Source organism: Pelecanus crispus, chromosome 9, assembly GCF_030463565.1.
Source record: "Pelecanus crispus isolate bPelCri1 chromosome 9, bPelCri1.pri, whole genome shotgun sequence".
Classification (NCBI taxonomy): domain Eukaryota; kingdom Metazoa; phylum Chordata; class Aves; order Pelecaniformes; family Pelecanidae; genus Pelecanus; species Pelecanus crispus.
The window spans coordinates 13,287,470-13,305,969 of record NC_134651.1 but is presented as its reverse complement, the minus strand read 5'-3'; the positions used below and the strand labels follow the sequence as shown (position 1 = coordinate 13,305,969).

The 18,500-nt window shown below is 45.4% G+C and overlaps 1 protein-coding gene across 1 annotated transcript in view; it reads right to left on the bottom strand.

Annotated features, from left to right (window-relative positions):
• LPP (LIM domain containing preferred translocation partner in lipoma) overlaps window positions 1–18,500 on the bottom strand; it is a 341,053-nt gene that overhangs the window by 199,719 nt on the left and 122,834 nt on the right. Inside the window, exon 4 of the mRNA XM_075716569.1 lies at window positions 10,400–10,601. Within this exon, the coding sequence (XP_075572684.1) occupies window positions 10,400–10,592 (193 nt within the window). The 5' untranslated portion in view covers window positions 10,593–10,601. The remainder of the gene's footprint in view (window positions 1–10,399; window positions 10,602–18,500) is intronic.

Sequence of the window (18,500 nt, the reverse complement as noted above, 5' to 3'; positions counted from 1 at the left end):
ACTTTCCAACAGACTTTCAGAAAATTTCATCTTTCTACTTCCTTGGCTGGATAGTCTGTTTGAGTAATTTTCTCTTTCTCCTGGGGCTGGTTGCTAAGAGACGCGCTATTACTTCTCCCTCTCTTATGACCCGATTACTATGATCAGCAAAGACAGCATGCAGACAACAGCCTGACACGGCTCATACAAGAACATTGGGCTCGTTACAGAACGATGGACTGTATTAACACTCCGCAGCCCCTTTGCTCGCCGTGGCCTTTGCAGAGTCTCCTGGCACAACTGGGGGCTTTTACTTCCCCGGCCTCTGAAGTGCATGTTCAAACGTTTTAAATCGCAGGACTGGGAAGGGAGAAGAATGGACTTTTACCTCCTGTGTTCACTGCCTGTCAGCCGAAGTGGTGTTAATGGATCCTCATTGAGAAACCTTCCTTTCCTTACCTTTCCCAAGAAGTGGCCCAGGAACTATGATTATCCCTTTTCGCTCTCCTGCAAAGAAACTTTGCAAATACATAACGTGCAAATACATAACGTGCATCGGGTTAGCATATTCCCTTCAGTTCAATGGCAGGTTGTAAAGCTGATCTTGACACTTCAGGGGATGAGAGGTAACCCGGTCCTGCAAAGAGTGGAGCTGGATTGCTCTGAATGAGGAAAGCAGCTGGAAATGCACCCAACTGTAGGTGCGCAGTGGTCCCAAGGAAGCCACCGGGATGCCCAACATGCTCCCAGTATGTGCCGAAACGGCCACAGCCTGGCACTGCGCCTTTTGCATAAGGGTCCTGGGTGATGGGGCTTGGCAGGGAAGTGAGTTGAGATGAGAAACGTGGAGCTCAGATTGTGAGCTTGTGCTGAGGGGCACATGGGACAAAAAGTTAAGGAAAGTTGATTTTTTTGATGTTGTAACCAAAGAACAGGTCCGCTGCCAGCTGGTATGGCTCAGGATGCAGTCACCGACCTCAGAGACCATCAGTCTCCACTTAGTAAGAATTTAATCCTCATCACATTCACTTTTTGTAACATAAATTTCAAACATTTATAATTTCTTATACAAAACTTACTTTTCAAAAGATTGTGTTTACTAACACTGTTTTATTTCTTCCAGTTTCCTACTCTGGAGGGCCCCTTCTCCTCCCACCAGCTTGCTCAGAGGCAGCTCCTGTGGCAGGACCCCTGGGCAGACCCTCACACCACAGACGCCCAGACTGTATAAAGCCCAAGGCTGTTGCAGAATATCTAGAAAATCTTGCCAGTTGCTAAATCTTTCCAAATCAATCTTGTAACAGAGGTAGCCCAAACGTACAGGTCCCCTCCTCTTATATTTATTCCTAACCTCCACGGCATTTCCCATAAATTCAGTGCTCAGCAAAACAAATGCCAGTTCTCATGTCAGTGTGATTTCTACCAACAAGCCCTTCATGCCGGGCTTTGCATTATGGTTTGGTCACGTCTAGACTGAACCAAAACCTTTCTTTAGTCATTGTCATCACAGGAATTAAGAGTTGGGAAAGACCTGTGAGTCTTTTGCACTTCACAACTGCTCAAATATTTTGGGTAAATCCCCGATCGAGCTCCTAGAGCATGCTCGCACGTTCTTCTGTGGCTACGACTTCCCAGTGTGCATGCTAGTTAAAGACGACGACAGAGGGGAATTTTTAGATAGTGATGTCTACTTACTAGGAACTAGACCAGATCCCTCCTCAACCCCTTCTGCATAACCACCCTCACCGGGGCAGCCAGAGCTGTGGGACTCTCAGTCCTACTCATGGACCCTCGGCTCCATGAGCTTTGCTTAAGCAACGAGCATTTTAGGCCTCGTATATTTAGTCCAAATTGTAATTGTGTAGAGTTCACTGCCAGAAATGCCTGCTCTTTGGCCACAAGTACAGCTTCTGTGGCTTCAAGAGTTGCTCATTCATTCTTCTAACCTTTTATTAGACCAACCTGTAATATAATCCAATAGACATTTATTGGTTGCTCTGACTTAGCAGTACTCCATCTGGCAGAGTAAAAAAGCTTTAGGCAGAGAAAAGACAAAATATATGCATAATCCTTTATTATAACAGTTAGTTTTCAGGGCATAGAAGAGTTGCATTGTGTGAACAAGGGCAAAAAAATAAAAAATATTACTCGACTGTTAACTGTCAAATAACAATTGTTATTATTTAACAGACTAGCATCTGGAGGATGTTAAAATTGCAGATTAAAATAAAAGGGACAAGTGCTGCCTGCTTGAATTCAAACTATTTCTGTATTAACATTACTCTCTCATTTTGATTGGGCACCATAGCCCTTTAAAACTATACAGAGGACAAACATTATCTTTTTTAAAGTAGGTTTGATATAGTCGATGACAGATGTTTGCAATTCGAGTTATAAAAAGATGGCTTCTTTCTATTCCACTGCATGTCAGAACTGTCTTTTTTTTTCTTTTTCCCTTCCCTTTTTTGCCCTTTTTCTTTATTCTGCCCAAACTATTGTGGTTCACAGAACAGGCCACTGCAAAGATGAATCACTATTCAATGTTTGAAATAATGAAGTGGAAAAATTAAATATAGTATCTTGGAAGAACAGACAGACAGGAGGAAAAGAAAATGAGAAAAAAATGGGTATGGAAGAAAAAATTAAAAATCTACCTGCTGAGGAGTGTAATGTTTGCTTTATGATATCAAATAATAGAGAAAATACGAGCTCACTCACCAGAATTAAAAACAAGGCTAGGCACTACTTCAAGTAGTTCCCAAATAAGAGGCAATGTGTTCTGGAGCCTGTGAAAGTTTAATATGTGTAATTCTAACAAAACACAGTCAGAAATGTTAATAAAACCTGGTGGCTTGGCTTGACATTTTGTGAACTACAGATAAGTATACCAGTTCAATAATAGTTTTTATGCACCTGTTTTATGTTGCATTTTTCCCAGTGCCATTATCTGAGGTGGTATTTCAAAAAAGAAAATGTTCATCCTCAGAGCAAAGCCAAGAGCACAGACCTACGTATTTGTGTCTAACAAAAAAAGCAGATGCAGACACTATTATCCAGCCCAAGCAGTAACAACTTTTGGGATGACTGCAATCAAAACAGAAAGACCCATCCAGAGCTGGTTTATTGACACTGGTGAGAATCACAAGTCCCGACACCATTCACCATGCTGCGGACAACTGAGCAAAATTCCATGTCTCCATAACTTATAAGCTACTGAGGGATGCTGCCCAGGCACAAAGGCACCAGCTTGGTCCCAGGCCTCTTCAACACAGCTCAGCTTGCTTGGGGCAGTTTAAATCCACTATTATACAAATGAGAACCACCAGTCATCTCCAACTGGTTTCACTTGGTTCTTAATCAACAGGGAAGAGGATGTCATTAGAGAGAAATCAATGGAGACTTCCGAAAGGCTGCTCCAAACTGGTTCACAGCTACCCCTTAATGAGGGACCCCCACCTTCCCGCTTGTTCTGCGGGGTTCGGGGGCTTTGTTTCTGCCTTAAATGCTCTTGCGTAGAAGGTGGCAAAGGCACCACAAGAGGCCTGGGAGCTTCAAGTTCATTTTCACTGGCTGTATTTTTTAAGAGCCTGTGGATGCTGCAGTCCTGACACTAATGAATAAAGTATTGCTTCATCTGCTCCATTTCATTCAGCACAAGAAACACGTGGAAGAAAGAGAGCAAGGATTAAGAAGGGCTTTAAAAGTTTATAATATGCACTTTAAAAAAGCCTTCTCTAAAAAACAAGCACTAACGTGGGGGCCCTGCTCAGGCAGAGTCAAGATGATTTGCAACAGTACGGATGATTTGCAACAGTAAGGTTACCTCTTCATTCCCACAACATTTTTCATCTCCGCGAGCTCAATCCCAAGAGCACGATGGGACCAGAAAAGGGTTAGAGCACTTCTCAGCCTATTTTTTGTCCCGTCACTGAGACACTGCCTCCACCCAGAGCATCAATGATTTTTTCAGTTGGTGGCAGAGCTGAGGAGCAAGGCAGGAGGCAGAGACCAGCAGATCCCAGTGGAAAAACTCTGGTACTCACAGGACTCAATTCAGCATCAAAACGACCGAGTAACAGCATGTTCCCATGCCTCATCTGGGCAGCAGCAACGGTCCACGCCTGTAACTCACAACATGTGCAAGACAGTGAGCCTCCGCTTCCACCGTGATGAAAGACTAAATCGCATTATCTCATGTTAGTGTTGGACGAGGCGCACACAAACCACCACCGGAGCGTGGCCGAGACAAAGCTCGCTGCTCCTGTGCCCCAGCCTCCTTCCGACAACGAGCACAGCACTGCAGAAGCTCACGAGAAGCACCGAGGAGCAGGTATGCTGCCTCTCAACCAACACAGCCCTCCCACTAGCGAGGATTCCTCTTGCTATGGTGCAGACCCAGCACAGACAACGAGAAAAAAAAACACAAAACCCACAGAATCTCCCAAGTCAGCCTGAATTTATTCTTTCAGGGCTCTCGTCCAAGTAATGAATAGACTCTGGACCTGGTTAGCTTCTATGAACTGTCAAAGATTGCAGAGCAGGGAACAGCACAGCTAAAACGCGGAATGTCTAATCCAATAAATCCATACCCAAGCTTCAAAAATTAGACAGAGCTACTGATACAGCAGCTGCTGTAAACAAAACCCACTAGGTATATCTGCCTATGAAAAAAAAAAAAAACCCAAAATAACAAACAGCCTGATAGTTCACACTCCCAGTCCCCTACAGACACAGCAGAATATAATTAGCCAGCGCTCAAGAGCCTCCACATGCATGAAGAGGAGGAGGGCAGGGAGGGACAAGCCCTGGGAAACCTGGATCAGCTGGGTTCAAGCATACACATTGTTGTCGACCACATAACCTCGCCCTGGAGCTGGCACTGCTGTTGTGCCTGGTCTCACGAGTCACTGCTCTGTCCTTCAACCAAGGTAAATGGAAGGAGACAGCTTAAAAAGTAATGAAAACCTCCAAGACCTTCACATGAGTCTTGTTCACCATATCTGAAAGTCGCCCAAGGAAAGGAAGGAGAAGGGAAGAGCTGCTTTGATTCTCATCCCTCCATTTAGTTTCCATTATTAAATCCATAGTAACTGTTTCTGCAGGTATTATCTTCACCAAGGGTGGCAATTACAACTAAAAGACATCAGCACTACTAAATACTGAATTTAGAAGGGCCCAGCAACATAAACTAAAGCGGCTAATTTTGCAAAGCGCATCCTCAGAGCCTCAGAGGGTGACAGAGAAGCACGTCCAAGCGCTGTGCAGCCCCTTAAACCAAGCAGCTGTCCTGAGGGGGATGCTGTCTGCACATCCCTTTCTGGACAGAGTTGGCACTGTGGTATCTCTGTCTCAGGCAGCTTGAAAAACATGCACGGTCAGATTCATATGAATGAAAGATATTGCAAAAATATGAGGAACTTCGTTTCTTGCAAGCGGAGACAGTCACCTTTGCAGGAGCAGGAGACCTCCCTCCTCAGTGCCAAGCAATGATCTATTACTTCCCAGTAGGTGAGGATGGACTCGCTCCCTTTCCTGCCACCATCAAATCACCCTTCAAGTGACCATGCACGATAGCAGAGGAGGCATATTCGACCTGCAGGAGCTGTGGTAGTGCTCATGAATGCTGGACTGGGAAGCCCAACTCTGCAACCTGGGCAGGCTTCATCAGCAGTGTTGTTTCTGCTGGACTTGCACTGCTTGTGTCTGCGATGTTTGATTTGGAAGGGAGGGGTAAGGCAAGGGGAAAAGAGCTTTTCTGGTTATGAAAACAAGCTTGAAACCAAAAGGATCCAAACCGAAAGGCAAATCACACCACAAAGCCTGCCACTCATTGCGCTCAAGCCATCCGATGGCCTTAAGAGCCCTGACTCAGGCTTTTCCAAGCACCTCAGGCCGACAACAGATTTTTACATGTTTTTGAAGCCCCTGATTTTGGCCTCACAACCCCTGGCACTGTTCCAGCGCACCCCGACCGCTCCATCACAGCGGCACTCGTTTGGGAGTGGCAGCTAGCTCTCCTCCCCATGCCACGCAGCGTGCAAGCTCGCACCGGCACCGCTGCCACCAGGCCCACGGTAGCGTGCACAAAGCCAGGGGATCAACCATCATCAACCTTGCTCTGTGCCAGACGCCTCCTTCGTCTGCCCTGGAGGGTGAAGCCGTTTTCTGGGACTAGTGAAAGGAGGAAAAAATGGAATTTGCTTCTTCTGCAAGCTATAAATCCTCCCCATCTTCCTGAGCCCTGCATAGACAGGAACAGCTGTGTGGCAGCATCTCCCCAAGGCCCCAGCTCTGTTGGTGATGCTGAAATACCAATTTAAATGTAAAAGCTGGAAAGCAGGAGAGAAATAAGTGGCAGGGAAAGGAGGGAGGGCAACCATAGACTCAAAGAACGGTTTGGGTTGGAAGGGACCTTCGATGATCATCTAGTCCAACCCTCCTGCCATGGGCAGGGACATCTTTCACTAGACCAGGATGTTCAAAGTCCCATCCGACCTGACCTTGAACACTTCCAATGATGGGGCATCCAATGCTTTTAAAGGAAACTAAATTAATACTGTTTCTTTAGGGCATTATTTTGCTTAAGAGATTTTTTTGCTCAGTGAGTACAGAGGATGAGACCCACTATGCACGCTGTTGGATGGGGTCTGCTGAGGAACAGAGGGAAGAGGCAGGTAGCACCAAATGCCTGTAAGCACAGAGATAGGAGCCAAATACAAGAGCTGGACTGTCAGAGCTCATGGCTGGATGATGTCTCATCCATCTCGGGACCCGTCTTCTCCCAACATGCAGAAGATGGGACCATGTTGCTCACACCTCCCAGGATCAGGCAAGGTTAATTCCCCATGAGCTGCTGCAGCAGGGAACACTAGCACTAAATCCTCCAGAAACCCAGCCCAGACCACAGCATCTGGTGGTCTGGTGTTTGTAGGACCTGTAAAAACACAGCTGTGCTCGCCTCTCCAGCCAGCTGCACGGCAGAGACCCATGCAGGACATTAATCAGAGCTGTGGTCTTATCGATTATTATTATTATTATTATTACTGTTACTACTGCAGTCATACCCAGGAGCCCCCAAATGGTTCCCTGTGACAGCAAGACACGGTCTCTGCTTTGATGAGTTGACAAATCTAGTTTGAAACAAGTCACAGCGAGTCAGCGTGGCACACAGCGAGGAGGGGAGCCAGCAGCACTCGGAAAATTGCTCACTTAGCTGGTCTAAACCATGCACGCCTTGAGTGCTTCCAATCACATTAAAATGCTGACAGTTTATAAACTGCTGGCTGTTGCGATATCACTTTTTTTTCAGTCATTTAACCATTTCTAACTTGTTTTAAAGTTCCATTGAGTAGCTTTTAATCTGGCTGATTTTGTGCAGGTGTCGGGGGGGAAAAAAAGAAATAAAATCAAAGTCAAGGTGAGACCAAAAAAATGCCTTGGTGGGAGGTGAGAGGGAGACGGGGGTACAGCTGTTCCCCTGCCATGCACACAGCGCCTGCTCCACAGCCTGTCACTCCAGTGTCTTTCCTTTGTGCTTTCAGTGCGTTCAAGAAATAAACCCACAAATGCTGTCAGCCAGGCAGACCCGCCATGCGCGAGCGACATGCCTACAAAATAAAGAAACATGAGGCCAGAGGATGCATTTTACCAAATGTTAAAAGCAACGAGCTGAAGAAATTACTGGGAACAGAATTTGCTGGTCTCCCAGAGAGACTCCAAATATCAACCAACTCGGGCAACACGTCTGGGGCAGGTGAGGCTGTGCCAGGCTGTGATGTGCACGGCCGCTTTCTGCCCCATCACGGCCCCAGGACAGCCCTTCCCTGGGGCGGCGCCGCTGCTCGCACTCGTGTCCGGCAGAAGGATGCTGCACTGCGTGCTACCTGCGTGCTGGGTGGAAAGCCCATGTGCCTCCAGCAAAGCACCTCCAGAGGGGCAGGAGGGATGAAAACACACTGGGGTACAAGGGGATGCTGCAGCTCCTCCATCAACAGACTCACGCCTAACCAGATGGGAAAGACCTGTGACCAACGGAGAACAAATTTAGGCAAAACAACTTGCAGTGCCCCTTTACACAGGGAACCAGTGGGGCACGCAGCCATCTCCCAGGCTGACTTATTGCTGCAAAAACAACAGAGGTCATTGAAGAAACAATTAGGGAGCCTGGAGGAGGGAAGGGAGCCATAGAAAGTGAATGAAGCATGATGGGCTAAATATTTTCTCGCTGTACCCCCTTGCCTGCCAGATCCCAGAAGTCTCGTGTTCTCAGGGTTATATATGGCTGAGCTAATGGCTTTGCACTGGCTGCTGACACCCACCAGCAGCGTGTCACCTTCTGAAAGTGGATTAGTTTAAGCTGCAGGCACACTGTCACATCACCAAGCCAGTCCCCAACCAGGTCTTGGCCAACCCTTAGCTATTCCAGGCCTGTCAGATGACAATGGGATCTCCAGAAACCCAGCCTCAGACAAGGCAAGGGACTGGCACTGAACAAGGCCTCCTGTGAGCTCCGATGTCTCCTGCTTTCTAACAGACCTGGCGATGCTCAGCTGCTTGCGGGACTGGGTAGTCAGTGTTGCATGAGAAATGTTTGCGTGCCTCATCTGCCCTTCTCAGCCTGCAGCGTCTGCTCTGCATTTAGGGAAAGCCTCCTTCCCAAATGCCAAGAAACAAAGAATTTTTTAGAAGGTGATAATGTTCCTGAGTCACATATAATCAGATCTACAATCACTAAAGCACCGACAATTAAGGCATACTGACATTTTTTACAAAAAAAAAAAAAAAAAAAAAAAAGTGGCTGATCAACAACAGTTTTCCTAGGAAAAAAGTGTCATTTTCCATTATTATTTTAAATTTTAAGAGAATGAGAAAAATAAGAATTTCCACTTGACTTGAAGGTGACATTTTCACTGCACTTCAGAAATGGTTTATTTTTTACTTTTTAATTCCAAATGTGTTTCTCTTCCTCTCACTCGCTAATGTTTTGTTACTGAAGGCAACAGAACAGGTGCATATGACTTCGCTTTTCCCCTCCAACACATTTTCTTTTTTCGTTCTGAATTCTCCGAAGTTAGAGCGGCAGAGGGAAAAAAATAAAACCAAACACTCGTCAGACTTTTCCCACTTTCCTACAAAATGTCCTTAACTTTAGAAAAATCACTCAAGTACGAGATTTAATATGCTGCTTTGTTTTTCTTTCTCCTTTCCATTATTCTGTAGTCTTCCTGAAAATGCATACACTTTCAAAAGATAGAGTAGAAAAAGGAAAAAAAAGGTACACATGACGTTTATCTTGTTGCACTCAATACAAAAGAGGGAAAAGTGGTGATGGAATAAAGTAGAGCATCCAAAACCAAAAATCAAAAGCTGGTTTGGTAATTTTCTTGAACACAGCTGAGTTTTTCTTTGGGGGAGGATGGAGATGAGGAGAGGGAAGATTTTTCCAGCCATTTCAACCATAGTAAACCACTGGGAATAGAAAAGTCACTACTCTTCCAAGACAGCTACCGCTCTCCTAAAATCCTTGGCTTCCACCTAGCTTCTGCTGCAGTAAGGCTCCATCACACACTCTCCACTGTCAGCTAGGGGCACCCCGGGGTGCTCCAACTGGCAGGTTTCCAGCTGCAAACCCCAGAGGTGCTTCCAGCCATGTGCTCCTGCTGCTGGGAACTCCTTCCCTCCACATGTCCACAAGCCAGGAACCCAACTCCCACGCTCGCTGCTCAACTATGTGAAGGCAGGAGGACTTTTATAGCAGGAGGTAGAGGAAGGCCAACACACGGTGATTGGCAGGCGTTTATTTTACTGACATAACAGCTCCAGAGGCTATTGCAATGGTCATATAAATATCCTCAGAATTATATCATTAAATTATTTCATATTCAGGAGTGTTCCATAGTAGAGGGAAAAGAATAAAAGTAAAACTGAATCAAAACAGCAGGCTGGAGAGGAAGCACTCCTAGACCTGTTCTGCCAAACTTATGCCCTACCACCCCAATTATACGCATACTCCCACAGCTCAGTCCCACGTTTGTAAAAGATTTCCATTGTGCTGCGATGAAAGAACCAATACTGAAAAGGGTTATTCAAGCCCCAGCTCCTTGGGTCAACACATACCAGCAGAGACCAGACAAGCAAAACCACTTTTAAAGTACCAGTCTTGGACATAGGACATCTGCTTCCAATTAAAAACAAGAAAGATCTGTTCCCATGTCCTCCCCCAGCCCTGCACCTCTCAGGAGGGTAGCTAGCCAGAGCAAGGGTAAGCGACACCTTCACATTCTTCTTAATTTGAATGATCTGAAACAGGGAGGCTCCCACAAACTCATCAACAAAGAGGAAGTCAAGAACAGCCTGTGTTAGCAGTCAGTTCCTCTGAATTACACAGTTGTGGTTCCTTCCTAAAACAATAAATACTTACCATCACCTCCTGGTTGCTTGTATGGGTTGTACTTTGGCTTGGGGGCAACAACAGGCGCAAACTTCTTTGGTGTCTGCTGGGTGGACACCGAGATGCTGGGAGTCCCAAAGGTGTGTGTTGTCTCCATCCTTGCAGTTACGTGACCAACAGGCTCGTTGGTACTCTTGGGTGGCAGCCAGGACGGGTGGGACATGGTTCAGATCTGAAAGGAGAGGCAAAGAGAATCACACGCACGTTAGCAATTTAGGCTGCAGAAATTAGTTGCAAACCTACTGCTTTGCTGGTTTATAAAATCAAACCCACAAAACGTATTTAACTTGTGTATGCTTATCTTTAAATATATTGGTCCTAATGTACAGGACTTAACGATACAAACTTGTCTTTCTTTCCCCAGTAGGTCAGAATTACCAATCAGCTCATTGGTGGTGCCTGCAAAAAGCATTGCTATTTTCCTCTTCAAACCAAAGCAGGCTAATACCCTGAAGAAGCCATCAATCCCACCATCCATTCAGCATAGTAGTGATATATTTGCCTTTCCCTGTTAGGCTTTTGTGAGTACATTAACGTACAACAGTGCAGGTGCTCTGGGGACAAGTGTAGTCACAGTTACGCAGACACACTTCCAAAATAAACCTTTAGCACTTTTTTGCATGTCATTTAGAACCCCATGTCCTAGCAACTTTCATTCAAACTTTTAAGAAAAAGGATTTCAAAAGCAGCTAATCATTCTTGATGCCTCCATTTCTGAATGCCCAGCTCAAGATGTTTTAAAAGCATGTCAATTTTGAAAAAATGCCAGAATTCCACAACCGCTGACAACCAGGCTCCTTTTAGACATCTCAACTTGTGTAACAGAAAACAGAGGCAGCCCAAATCATTACTTATTTATGAAAATCTTGGCTTTGGCCTCTTAAAAGCCTACATCACTTTTGAGAACTGGACTCAGATGCTGCTGAAAATGTTGCCCATAAAAAACCTGTTCATTGCAATGAACAAGTGCTTTTCATCACACACAAACCACACTCACTGGGTAGCAGCGATGGTCCTACTGTACCATCAGATGGTCCTACAGAGCTGGATTTGAGACGCGACGAGGAACTGAAGACCCCACACAGACAAAAGCCAATGCTAATTGTGGAGCTCTTGAGCACCCTGTCACTTCTGCACACACTCTGCTTTGGTGTCAGGACTCCTCAAGGCCACCAAAACCAGCAGGCAGCTGCAACCCGATCAGGAAAGATTTGCTTTGGTGATGGAAAAGGATCAGTGCAAGACATAGCACCAGGCCATGGGAGACATTAGCAGACTGCCACTGCAGAAAAGCACTTCCACCTGGGAACAACAGGACAAAGCAGAGGCACTGCTGGATTTGCAAAGAGGTGGTCTCTAACTGCAGCAGCCAGTGCAATCCGTTTGGGCTGAGATGCAGGAGAGAGTTGTAGCTCTGCTGAGCATGGCAGCAAAGGGCTGTATTAGCTGGTCTGAACAGTCTTCTGAGCTCAGGGTGGGAAGAGGAAAGGAGACAGATGAAAGGTGGCCTCTGGCAGGTGTAGACCCCCTTGGAGTGAAATCATTACTGAAGTCCACAGTGATACAGCTTTCTAACTGTTCTGACACAGCTCTGTGGTCATGCATGCAGCCATCTATTTGAATGGCTCACAAGGAGGTACTTCCACAGCTAAGAAGCGCAGCCACACACAGATCACGGATACCATGCAGGAATGCAGCCACAGGTCCACTTCTAGCCTACCTGGGCATATTCTTGGTGCTTCACAGCTAAGACTTCCATGCACACATGCTTCTCAGAGAAACAAACAACACTGATCTCTTCAACCAGCCCCCAGGATTATATGGAACATTTAGTCAGGAAAAAGGCATACCTGATAGCGTATTTAAGTCTACCTAGAGAAAACAAAGCAGAAATCACACTTCATTTCCCCTTTCTCCTAATTTGGGCTCACACATCACTAGAAACATCAAGACTAAGCTGTTGTGACTTAGGAACAGAGCTATTTTGCCAACTCATTCTGGCTGGCAAAGCATCTGCGTCCTACAAGCTTCATGGTGGAGCAAATTCAGTCGAGTCCTTTATCAAAGGAGCAAATGAAGACTCTGAGAAGAGAAATGAAGACTACTGAGAAAGTAGTCCTATGGATGGATAATAGTAGTCCTGCATGGATAACCTTGTCCTAGCAATTTGCTGTTAGCAATGCTGTCAGTCTCAGGAAAAGGAGCAAGGTCTTCACATGGTAGCACGGGGACAGTACCTCCAGCTAACAGCAATGACTGTTAAAACTGATGTATATGCATGTCTGCTTATTCCAGCCCACTAAGTTTACTCCAGGTAACACATTTCTGACTTGAGGAGTCATTTCTACTTAAAGTCCCAATGTCTGACCCAACACTAGGAGATAGACAATGTGTGGTCATCTTCCACCTCCATTGCTCCTTATGTGGGAGAGGAACTGGCAAGTGACAAACATCAGCCCCAACACTTGTGGTTCTTCCTCACCATGCAGCCTGACTGCTCAGTGTGCACACAGCAGTTTCACAATCCCTACCACTGGAGGATAAGCCTGTTGTGCTAGACATCCAACCAGTGAAAGGAAGCCACTGGGGCCAGCATGGAGGGACTGGCTAGAAATGAGGCAGACAGGAGCATGGCAGGAGCACCCTGGAGATGGACAAGCATCCAAGGCTGAGCTGCAAGGACTCAGCTTTCCCTCCCACATATGCCTGCCTTCTGACCTTACATTAACAGTGCAGAGCATCATTCTGAAAGCAAGAAGTGAAAGGCAGGTCCTCCCCACAGGGCTGGAGAGGAAACCAGCCGCAACGGGTGGGGGCGGAGGGCACGCGAATCAAACTCCCACTGCCTGGTACTTCCCATTACCAGCACCAGCCCCGATGGACCTAGAAAATGACTGTCACTCGTGCAGTAGTATTCACCTACACTGCTGCCTCCTCCTCCCACATCCTTCAAAAATGTAAAACGCAGCAGTAAAACTCGGGCAACTATCTAGGTTTTAAGAGCAGAAAGCAATGAGGGCACTCAGCCTTAAGAGCTAAACAGGAAAACTCTGCACTCTGCAGAGTTATTACATCCGAAGACGACTATACCTTACCTATTGCTAAAAGCATTCTGGAGTTTTATTCTGACAGGTTTTCAGCCCCTGGCTTGACATCTCATATGAAAGAGTGTCCTGCTGTGAGAAGAACCCTCAGACCCTGGACATTACCTCCACACTGATTCAAACAAACAAACAAAAAAAAATATCCCAGTACTGACCAGATTATTGTCATTCCTGCTCTGGCAGGTCCCTAGTTGTTCCTCAACCACCTCCTAGGCAACACACCTTGGTCCCACTGAGCTCTCATGGTCTGCCAGGTTCACAGCAATGAGTGATGCACAAACCAAGAATATCTGCTTCAGTAGCCAGGTTGCACAGTGCTGGGAAAGCCTGAAGATGATGTGAATCTCCATGAATGAGCTTAAAAAGCACAGTGCTCTTATGGACAGTTTGGGAGCGTGAAGACCACACTGCTGTAACTCAGTTGCTGACTGTAAGCTGGCATGCAGCTCCATCTCGGCTACCCGCATTTGTTTTGGCAGTGGTGGTATTTTCTAATTGTTTCCCCGTTAGCCTTTTGTCTTCCTCTTTCTCCCCCTCTCATTTTCTGTATGCATTTGCCGCCACTCATTTTTGCTATCTGTGCCTTGACAATGTTTTCAGCAAGTTCCCTTTTCCTCGCCTGTTCCAGCCCCAGCTCCCTAGCCTCAATTAAATTTAGCCTAACTACTTTGTGAGATCATTTGAGAGGAAAATGAATTAATCTCTTTTTAACAGCTGAAGCTAAACTTCTAGGTTTGTTGTCCTCCCCCCCCCCCCCCCCCATTTTTTCATCTGGTAAAAGGCCAAGAGCAAGGCAAAATATAAGGGAAAGTGGCTTTCAGATGGGCACAGCCCCCCACCTCTCTCTGCAGACTTCTCCATGGTGGAGCACCCTGGCTAATTCAGACAAAGCCAGCAGCACTCCCTCACCATTCCCTGCAATATTGCCTGGTTTTCAATCAGAAGCTTCTTCAGAGCTAAACAGATGAAGATCTTGTGATGTGGACAAGTAACAGTACAGGGAAACTTGGGCTTATAACTAATCCTCTTACTGTAAACTTACTCTTACATGTGCCACCACCCCTGTGTCACCATGGTTCTTGCACTTGGATGAAAACCTCCAATAGGTAAAGGCAGTGCTTTTCTGGCTAGACAGCAAACACGACCAGCAAACACGTTTTACTTTTGTCTCAGAGGTGTTTCTTTCCCCAAAAAAGTTATTTCTGCCAGTTCTACAATAAACAGTATTGCTTTCAGAAGTTTCTAGCTAGATGTGGGATGTGGGGGATTACAGAAGTCAGTGGCTGCAAGAAGGCTACAGTCACTGAGAAACTCAGAGAATAAAAAGAACAAGCTGTATTGGATATTGCAGGCTTGAGAGAAACAAGGAACAGGAAAAACACAATGAAGGGAGCATCAAGATGGATGGGTGGGGGGAACCCAAGAAGCAGGACCAGAAAAAAGATCCTGGAAGCATGCACACTGGTAGGGGATAATGCAGTAGAGTGGATCTGCTCACCTTGGCTGTTCAGGGATGGAGCTGTTAAAATAGCTGCATTACACGTTTCTGAGGGTGGATACAGCAAGCTCCTCCTTCAAGGGTAATAGCAGATGGAGTGAAAAAAAACACCAAACCCACCCTGGTTCTCCAAAAACAATCCCCCCCAAAGAATAGTGACTCTCACCAGCCTTTTACTGGACAAGCCAGCTGTTGCTGCTCCTTGTATGTCAAATGCAATGCATTAAGGGCCTGATCCATCTGCTGCTCAAGTCAAAGGCTGGACCACAGAGCTCTCGCTAAAAAGTTAAATTGCAGGTTAAATCAACAGTTGCCCCCACATTTCTGCTCCATGCAAATCATTCATCAGGCATGCTTTCTCTTCAACAAGCCCCTTCCTAGCAAACCTGAATAAATCTAGCCACCCAACATTTAACACAGCCAGGCTGGAATGACCTTTGTCATCAGAGCCCATGCCCCTTGGAACCTAACCACAGAGACAGCAACCTCTTGCTTTCCTCATCAGTGCCACATCTCCCTGCCTTTTGGCTGAAGCCTTCTGCATTTCTGCCTGCCACTCTCACACAGCCATCCTCCTTGGTCAGCAGTAACTCAACAGCTCTGTTCCTGATCTAGCTGCTACAAGCTTTTCCCATGACTCCTTACTCACCGACCACTCTGGCAATACCCCTTTCCCAAATTCACTGCCCCACCCCAGACAAAAACCTCCTAAATTTCCTTATGTCACCACTTTGAAAGACCCGTTAACCATCTTGTCTAACCCTTCTGCACTGTGCAGCGCACTGAACTCTACCCAACTATTTCGCCATGAAACTTTTGTTGAGCTAAAGAATATTTGTTAGAAAATATATGTAGTCTCAACTGAAAGAATGCAAGCATTGGAAAATCCTCTGTTCTATCAGGTAAATTGTTTGGGCAAGCAATTAAACACCATAATTGCAGCTGCTTCTTTATGTCTGGCTTCAAGTTTATCTATCTCCGCTTCCAACCATTGGATTTTGTTACGCTCCTATCATCTGCATTACAGACCTGCCTCTCTTCCTCATGCAGATCCTTTCAGAACACAGCCAGGTCATTGGCTAAATCAAATCACAACATTTAAATTAAGTATCAGTTAAACTCACTGTAAAGAGCAGACTTCTCTTGATTCATTCATGTATATTTACTCTGAACTCTCTTCAATTTTTCAGCAACCTTTTATGAAATGGTGGATGCTAGCATAAGACCATTTTTTCAAGAATGGTAACTTAAAATGGAAGGGGTATAAGTGATGAATAATATCAAAGACAAAAACCAGACTGAAATCAGCTGTGGCTGCCCGCAGTTCTGTTATCCTTCCTTCCTTGGAAGCATTAGTCATCACCTACTTTTGAAGACAGGATAAGACCGGACTAACCATGATAAATAACATTAAGAGCAAAGAGTGAAATCACGCTACATAAATAAGGAAAACAGTGTGCTCGGGTTCTATCATTAGGACGATCTTAATGCTGTAAGTTCAGAAAATTCTAACCATGAAAGAATACACCACAGCAGAGGAACTGGAATCCACGAGTCCCAAGATGAGACCACATTATATAAAAATGTCAGACCAGGAATATCAATAGAAGATAATACCAGGTAGTAATAAAAGCCTGACAAGGTTTTTTGTTCCTTTTTTCTTTCTTTTTTTTTTTTTTTTTTTTTTTTTTTGATGTGTGGGCATAAGTGCTTGTTTTTGCTTTTAATTACCGGATGTCATTCACCTTTGAGAAGCAAAGGTAAAACAAATAGGGTTCCAAGTCAATTTAGCCTCACATCAGATAAGCAATGGAAGGGCAGAGTACCAATTTGTCTACTCTTGAAATCGTTAGTACATTCATCTCTGAGACAGGCTGGTTTCTCTGTGATTAGACTGTACCCAAATAAATCTTCATTTCATTTTCATATTTATAACATGAACCAAATACTCCTTGGATGTTGATGGACTTTGCCAAGACAGAAGAATTTGTCCCTGAGTTAATTAAGCTAATGCTTCATAGCGGGTAGCAACAGTGTTTAACAAAAAACAAGCAACAGTCTGTGCTTCCAGACAGTCTGCTCTGTCTTCCATTCCACTCCTTCCTAAATCCACTGGCTTGATGTAGGTCCATAATGTTCTGTCTTGGTATCACCCATGCACAGTTAACCATCACTCCTAAGGCCAGATATAGGGAGCCAGGACCTTGTTTGCCGACAGTAGATACAACTGGAAGCTCTATTGCGGCTTCTCTCTTATACTATTCCAGAACACAATCAAGACATCCCGTTCCCTGGTTTGTCTCCAAGGGCTTGCAAGAGCCATGTGTAGAAAGGCAGACTGCATTCTCCCCACTGTCCCTTCTCTTCCATCCATGTAAAAGAACTCAAAGAGAAAACTTTTGACTTCACCTTGCAAGTTTTAAAGATCAGCTCTAGCACTGAACCAAGGGGACACTTTTCATGATGCAAAATCATGCCACACATTGCCCCTTTCAGTTAGAGGTGCAACCCACAAGACTGGGTGTTTCTACTCTAAGCTTATTTGTCTTCATTTTTTTTTCCTGAAATTTCCAAAAGCACAAACCCAAATGCTCTGCTAAAATACAGTTCTTTGCTTTATCCTCATCATCTCCACCCCACTAATTAGCCAAAAGCAGTAACTGAGGCTGACCAGAGAGATTTGCTCTTTACAAACCCCCAAAGCTGCTTGTTTCTCTTGGCACTGTTCCCCTTTGAATGTTAAATGAATTTATTTCTCCATTTATGGCCGATGATCTCTAGCCATGAAGCTTTCCTGCTTCTTGTGGCCTCCTAAATAGGATATAATGTCAAAACTCTGGTCTCATTAGAGGTCTTTAACCAAACATAGGAAGTGCCATAGGTACTTACAAACTCAGCCCAAGCTCTCCTGGGATGTCTTTCCCATATGGTACTACTTATCCTCATCAATTTTACATCATATGGGAAATTATGTGATTTGGGGAAATTGTGATTCCTTTTGAACTCCCTTAATCATTGCTGATCTGCCGAACATCTCACCAAATTTAAGGCCTGTAGTATTAACCAGTCCAAAGAAGCTCCTCCTTCAGACCCTCCCAGCAGCAAATTGACTCTGGCCCTTCATGCTCCTCAAGTGTCACATCAGCAACCAGAAGAACTGCAAAGCCGCAAGAACAACTCTGAGCACTGGGAGTGCTGTGCATGGAGCTGGCATGACCCTCATTGCTAGTTAGTAGCGGCAATCTGGAGTCAACTGAGCCACCAAGTGACTCAGAGACATGATGAAGAAGAATGGAATATGCTGTCACCCTCCAGTGACTGCCTCCTTGACCATATGCAAACTTGACGCACATGGACTCCTACTCCTTGTAGTACGTCTCTCCCTGAAATCGGGTTTCTTTGCTTGTCCCCATTTTACACTGTTTCTGGACATTTCTTGATGAGCAAGTTCCTCTCCCCACAGACCCAG